This window comes from Babylonia areolata, chromosome 18, assembly GCF_041734735.1.
Source record: "Babylonia areolata isolate BAREFJ2019XMU chromosome 18, ASM4173473v1, whole genome shotgun sequence".
In the NCBI taxonomy this organism is placed as follows: Eukaryota; Metazoa; Mollusca; class Gastropoda; order Neogastropoda; family Buccinidae; genus Babylonia; species Babylonia areolata.
Genome location: NC_134893.1, coordinates 4,100,717 through 4,108,216, shown reverse-complemented (window position 1 = coordinate 4,108,216; position 7,500 = coordinate 4,100,717). Strand labels below are relative to the sequence as shown.

Here is a 7,500-nt window from a genome sequence, read left to right as displayed (position 1 = left end):
AACAACAGCAAAGTAATAATAATAATAATAATAATGGTATTTATATAGCGCGGAATCTTGTGCAGAGACAAATCAAAGCGTTTTCGCACCAGTCATTCACACGCATGCATAACTCTAAAACTGTAGAAACTAAAGACAAGGAAGGGCAGGCAAGGGAGGGAGGCTATTTGGGAAGACGTGGATTTTAAGGCCAGACTTGAAAGAGCTGAGTGTGGAGATTTGACGAAGCGAAAGAGGAAGTTCATTCCAATCGCAAGGTCCAGAGACAGAGAAAGAACGGCGGCCAACAGTGGAGTGTTTGAATCTGGGTATGCGTAAACAGAGTGGATCCGAAGCCGATCGTAGTGAGCGAGGTGGAGTGTAGAGGTGAAGGCAGCCACCAGCCAAACCATCATGCTGCCAATTGTTAACACCAATCCAGATCTTGAGACACTGACTTGACGACCCCTCCACACCCTCCTTTCCATTTCCATCGGTTTCAGTTTCTCAAGAAGGCGTCAGTGTGTTCGGACAAATCATTACATGTAACACCACATCTGCTGGGCAGATACATGACTTCGATATATATTTGTCTACCTGTCAGAGTGGATTTCCTCTACAGAATCTTGCCAGAGAACAACACGTTAGTTGTCATGTGTTCTTTTTCAGCACGACAAGAGCGTGCTGTATACGGGACCTCGGTTTATCGTCTCACCCGAATGACTGGAGACTCGTTTCTCGTTTGATTTTCCAGTCATACGCAGGAGAAAGAGCGAGACCGAGACTCGAACCCAGACCCCAATGGACACTGTACTAGGGAATAGCATCTTAACCATTCTGTCACCTTCCTCATTACCACCACCATCACCTCACTCACCCACACCCCCCTGGACACTGTACTGGGGAATAGCATCTTAACCATTCTGTCACCTTCCTCATTACCACCACCATCACCTCACTCACCCAGACCCCACCATGACTCCATCCACCCCATCCCTCTGTCTCTCCTCACCTTCCATACACAAGTGGTTCAGAAAAAAAAGAAGTCAAGATCACGGCCGATGGCAGGATAACTTCAACATCATTGGCAGATGAATCACCATTACCATAGTCACTACTATCTCCAACCCCAGCTTTCCCTCTACACCCATTCTCTTTAAGTCCCCCCCCCCCCCCCCCCACTACCATCCCCGTCCAACAGGCAATTTAGATTGGTATAACAAACCGCCACGCCGTATCATTTCCACACCATGCTATCACCGCCACTGCCAAGACCTCTGTGATAACACGGGGGGTATCCCCCTGGATCCATAGGACAGCCCACCCTCTTCACCGAGCAGTTCAGACAGGTCCAGATCCCTTCAAGCTGACGCGACCCACAATCACCACCATCGCCAAGACCTCCTCGTCTTGCTCGTTCCTCGCCGACTCGTCCCATCTCCCCCCTGGCCCAAGCGACCCAGCCAGCCAGCATCCAATGCAAATGCCGTCTCTTCTATGTTGAGACGACCCTCACTCACCTCCAGCACCGACGTGACACAACCCCACCTTACCATTCCTGATCCCTACAAACACACACACAGATCTTACTCCTCAACCTCTTGTACGTCTTACGCCAGCCGTTCTGATAGGTCCAGACCCAGGATGCTGATTCCGTGCCCCCCACCCCCTTCCTCCCACCCCCACGCCACTCCACGACAACCTCGGCTGCCACTACCACCACGAGAAAAAAATACTCCTCCTTTCCCCTCACCCATATTAATTTTCTCCAAAAGCCTCTCTTCCTCCAAAAACTTTCTGGTCCTCTCCCTTCTTCCGGACCCCCCCCCCCCCCCGATCCCTCCCTCCCCATGCCACAACTCCCTCCATCCCTCTCCCTCCTCCTTCCCCACACCCCCTTCTCTCACGGTCTCAACAGCAACCAGTTCAGAGAGGTCTAGATCGCGAATGTTAAAAACAATGTCTCTTACGAGCCACGCCACGTCATACCCCCACAACCATTGCCATCGCCACCACGACATTTACCATCGCCACCACGACCTTTACCACAGCCACCACGACTTTTACAATCGCCATCACGACCATTACCACAGCCACCAAGACCAAAAAAGATCCCCCTCCATCCCTTTCTCTCCCCGTGCCCACACTTCCTCCTCCTCCCTCCCTCCTCCCCCACCCCCTGTCTCTTTTCTCACGGTCTCATCAGCAGCTGGATTCAAAGAGATCCAAACCGTGAACAGTTAAATCCCTTTTCTCTTCCACGCCAGGGCACCGCTCGCACCCCTCCCCACCACTCAGGCCCTCACCGACACCCAACAGAAAACGGTGGAGAGGTGGCTTAGTGGTGAGGCGCTCCACTAGGAAGTGAGTGTCCAAGGGTTCATGTCCTCACGTACGTACCGGAAATTTTAGTTTTCCCTCCACTGGACCTTGTTTTGATTGATTGACTGATTGATATGGATACCTATATAGCGCCTATCCTCGGTCGGAGACCAAGCTCTAAGCGCTTTACAAACACGGGGTCATTTACACAACAGGCTGCCTACCTGGGTAGAGCCGACTGATGGCTGCCATTGGGCGCTCATCATTCGTTTCCTGTGTCATTCAATCAGATTTCAGGCACGCACACATACACACTCAGACAAACATGTAACATATAACGTTTTACGTGTATGACCGTTTTGTTTATTTACCCCGCCATGTAGGCAGCCATACTCCGTTTTCGGGGGTGTGCATGCTGGGTATGTTCTTGTTTCCATAACCCACCAAACGCTGACATGGATTACAGGATCTTTAACGTGCGTATTTGATCTTCTGAGTGCGTATACACACGACGGGGGTTCAGGCACTGGCAGGTCTGCACATATGTTGACCTGGGAGATCAGAAAAATCTCCACCCTTTACCCACCAGGCGCCACCGAGATTCGAACCCCGGACCCTCAGATTGAAAGTCCAACGCTTTAACCATTCGGCTATTGCGCCCGTCAGACCTTGTGTGGTGGACTGGGCTTTCCACTGTTGGCAGTAAAAGGGTTGTCCATGGCAAGATTTGGTAGAAAAATCCACTTTGATTGTAAATAAAGAAAACAAGGATATTTGCGGACAGAAAAAGAAACACACACAAAAACATGGGTGACAGTGCAACGTGGCGACACTTCTCTTCCCGGCGAGAGCGGCTCGAATTTTGTTTCAGTGAGGTGTTAAAGCATGCGGACTGATTCATATACGATATATGCTGTAACAACAACAACAACGACAACAAAACAAAAACAAACACACAAAAAAAGAAGAAAAAGAAGAAAGCAGATGCCAAACCTTCGTACAAACCCAAGGTGCTGATCAGGCTTTGAGAGCCTACCTTTGGTTTGTTTATTAAAACATTAACATAAAATGAAAATAAAACCGCACACAGGCAACGACACAACACGAAACAACACCTCGAAGCACACCACACCACATCACACCAGACCACAAGCCACACCACACCAAATCACACCAAACACCACACCACAACCCTGTCCCTCCCCGTCCTCCCCAGTGTACATCGGCCAAACGCTCAGTTTCTATCACAGATTGACATAAGCTTAAAATGGGCCAACAGCAAAGTGAGAGCAGTATGGTCAACGGTTTCTCCACTGCAGTGGGAAATCATTTACAGCTTAGTCTTTTGTGAAGGACTATGACTCTCAAACTAGGAGGCAAGATTGCACTGGCTCTTACCGCTAGTTGGCCTTTGAGAACCATCCCAGCACCGACTGTCCTCTTGGTCGAGAGAGTGGGGGTGTAACTTGGGCAAGACACTCTCCACTATAATCAAATTCTAGTCCAGATGGTTAGGACAGCAGTTGCCTCCTTCGCTGTTCTGATGGTCATAGTCGGACACGACGATAGTGGAGTGATGGCCTAGAGGTAACGCGTCCGCCTAGGAAGCGAGAGAATCTGAGCGCGCTGGTTCCAATCACAGCCGCCGATATTTTCTTCCCCTCCACTAGACTTTGAGTGGTGATCTGGATGCTAGTCATTCGGATGAGACGATAAACCGAGGTCCCGTGTGCAGTTTCAGTTTCAGTAGCTCAAGGAGGCGTCACTGCGTTCGGACAAATCCATATACGCTACACCACATCTGCCAAGCAGATGCCTGACCAGCAGCGTAACCCAACGCGCTTAGTCAGGCTTTGAGAAAAAAAAAAGTGAATAAATAATAGATAAGCTTACATAAATAAATAAATAAATAAATAATAATTATGATATAAAAAAGGAAGTAGTAATGATGATGATAATAATAATAATAATAATAATAATAATAATAATAATAGTAGTAGTAATAATAAATAAATAAATAAATAAATACGACAACTATGATGATAAACATGAAGACACACATTCACACATACACCCACACATGCATAACAGATATGCACCAAACATGCAATTAGCGCACGTAAAAGAACCCATGGCAACAAAAGGGTTGTTCCTGGCAAAATTCTGTAGAAAAATCCAATTCGATAGGAAAAACAAATAAAACTGTACGCAGGGAAAAAAAAAATGGGTGGCGCTGTAGTGTAGCGACGCGCTCTCCCTGGGGAGAGCAGCCCGAATTTCACACAGATAAATCTGTTGTGATAACAAGAAATGCAAATACAAATACAAATATACTCACCAGCAGTTCAGCCAGGTCCAGATCACGGATGCTGACACCGTGCCTCTTCCACACCACCTGCGCTCCACTGGCTTCCAGCCCGCACTTGAGTTCCAGACCGTTGCCCACCGTGGCCAGCGTGGGGATGATGTTGACCACGGGGAAGGAGGAGGAGGAGGACTGCTTGGGATCCGGGTGGTAACTGCTGCTTTCGTAGTCTTCCTCTTCCTCGAACAGATGGGCTGAAAAGAGAGAGCAAGCGTTGGTTTGGTTTGGTTGTATTTATTGATGTAATCTGTTCACTCAGTGTTCACTCAGGTTGGTGATCTTCTTCTTCTTCTTGGTTGTTGTAGAAGTAGCAGCGTAGTAGTATTAGTATTATTAGTATTAGTAGTAGTAGTTGTAGTAGTAGTAGTAGTATCAGTTGTTGTTGTTGTTGTATCATTATTGTTAACCCTTTCACCGCCAGTCAATTTACAGTGCAAAATTCCCCTGTGCTGTAAACACAGAAAATATGGTGTCTAAGAATAGCTAGGAGTTCCCAATGCGATATGTAGAAAATATGGCCTACCCTACCATCGAACAAAAAGAGCAGTAGGTATATTGATAACAGACCAATGATCTGGTCACCCTTCAGTGACATGGGTCCTCTACCTAGCTGCTGCATAAATGCGAGTTTGGCATTGAAAGGGTTAATAGAACCTGTCTTAGGTCATGAAGCTCCGATGCAGAATCGGTAAGGCGTTGAATTTCTGATCCAACGGTCAGGATTCGATCCCCCCGTTCAGAGCTAGGTTTGTGTTCCTGGGAAAGGCACTTCACTCCGATCTTCCTCACTCCACCCAGGTGTCAACGGGCACCTGCCTTCAGATAGGGGTGAAGGTTAAAACGGCGGAAGGAGAGGATTGGGCTCCGCCTTCCTGTGTCGAGCCCTAGACACAGTGATTCACCGCCCCGGTGGCCATTAAGGCAATAGGACCTTTCATTTTTCAACCTGCGTTCAGAAAGTAAACTCTAAGCGCTTCACAAACATTTAGAAGGATCTGAATAGGTTCATGCAATAGGACCTTTGATTTTTCAACCTGCGGTCAGAAAGTAAACTCTAAGCGCTTCACAAACATTTAGAAGGATCTGAATAGGTTCATGCAATAGGACCTTTGATTTTTCAACCTGCGGTGAGAAAGTAAACTCTAAGCGCTTCACAAACATTTAAAAGGATCTGAATAGGTTCATGCAATAGGACCTTTCATTTTTCAACCTGCGGTCAGAAAGTAAACTCTAAGCGCTTCACAAACATTTAGAAGGATCTGAATAGGTTCATGCAATAGGACCTTTCATTTTTCAACCTGCGGTCAGAAAGTAAACTCTAAGCGCTTCACAAACATTTAGAAGGATCTGAATAGGTTCATTTACATTCATACACAATAACTGTAACTGGTAAAGAAAACAATAGATTCGAAATAGCAAGAAAAAGTGGCAAAGACACAAACGAGAGAAAGAGGATGGGGGTTAGGTTGGTTCGGTTTAATTGATTTTTTTTAAAAATCTGTTCTCTCAAGATATATACTGTATATTATAGACTTTGACTAAATCAAAATAAAGTAGATTCATTTCTTTTCATCATAATATTTTATAATAGATAAAGAAAACGAAGAAAATGAAAACATCATCATCATCAACAACAACAACAACAAGAAAGAAAGAAAGAAAGAAAGAAAGAAAGAAAGAAAGAAAGAATGAAAGAAAGAAAGAAAGAAAGAAAGAAAGAAAGAAAGAAAGAATGAATGAAAGAAAGAAAGAAAGAAAGAAAGAAAGAAAGAAAGAAAGAAAGAATGAAAGAAAGAAAGAAAGAAAGAAAGAAAGAATGAATGAAAGAAAGAAAGAAAGAAAGAAAGAAAGAATGAATGAAAGAAAGAAAGAAAGAAAGAAAGAAAGAAAAAAAGAAAGAAAGAAAGAATGAATGAAAGAAAGAAAGAAAGAAAGAAAGAAAGAAAGAAAGAAAAAAAGAAAGAAAGAAAGAATGAATGAAAGAAAGAAAGAAAGAAAGAAAGAATGAAAGAAAGAAAGAAAGAAAGAAAGAAAGAAAAAGAAAACAGCAAGAAAAGATGACGATGAAAAAACGTATAAATGGATGGGATGTGGGGTCGTGTGAAAGACAGCAGGGATTATTCATTGTACATTTCCTAACCAGCATACCGAACATTCAACGAGATGTTCCAAACAGAGAAAAAGACAGAAGAAGGAAAAAGCTGGAACTGACAACAAGGGGGTCAAGGAAGAGTGATGGAGGTTTTGGTGTTGTTGAGCTCCAATGCTCGGCTCACACTGCACTCCTTATATATGTCATGATGCGGGGAGGGGGTGGTGGTGGAGATTTTTCTTTGCAGCATTCTCACTGTAACTCCATTCTGCTTGTTGATTACAGGAATATAAATGATGATGATGATGATGATGATATGAATACTTATATAGCACCTATCTTCCGTCGGAGACGCTTTACAAACTTGGGGTCATTTGCACAACAGGCTGCCTACGTGGGTAGAGCGGACTGAAGGCCGGCCACCATTGGGCGGTCATCATTCGTTTCCTGTGTCATTCAATCAGATTTCAGGCAAGCAGATATACACACTCAGACAGACGTGTAACGTTTTACGTGTTTGATTGTTTTGTTTATTTACCCCGCCATGTAGGCAGCCCTACTCCGTTTTCGGGGGTTGTGCATGCTGGTTATGTTCTGGTTTCCATAACCCACCGAACGCTGACATGGGTTACAGGATCTTTAACGTGCGTATTTGATCTTCTGAGTGCGTATACACATGAAGGGGGTTCAGCGTCTGCACATATGTTGACCTGGGAGATCAGAAAAATCTCCAACCTTTACC

At 45.2% G+C, this 7,500-nt stretch overlaps 1 protein-coding gene across 1 annotated transcript in view; it reads right to left on the bottom strand.

The window, feature by feature from the left end:
• Positions 1–7,500, bottom strand: part of LOC143293140 (uncharacterized) — a 417,849-nt gene that overhangs the window by 22,192 nt on the left and 388,157 nt on the right. Inside the window, exon 9 of the mRNA XM_076604055.1 lies at positions 4,640–4,860. Coding sequence (XP_076460170.1) covers positions 4,640–4,860 — 221 coding nt within the window. The remainder of the gene's footprint in view (positions 1–4,639; positions 4,861–7,500) is intronic.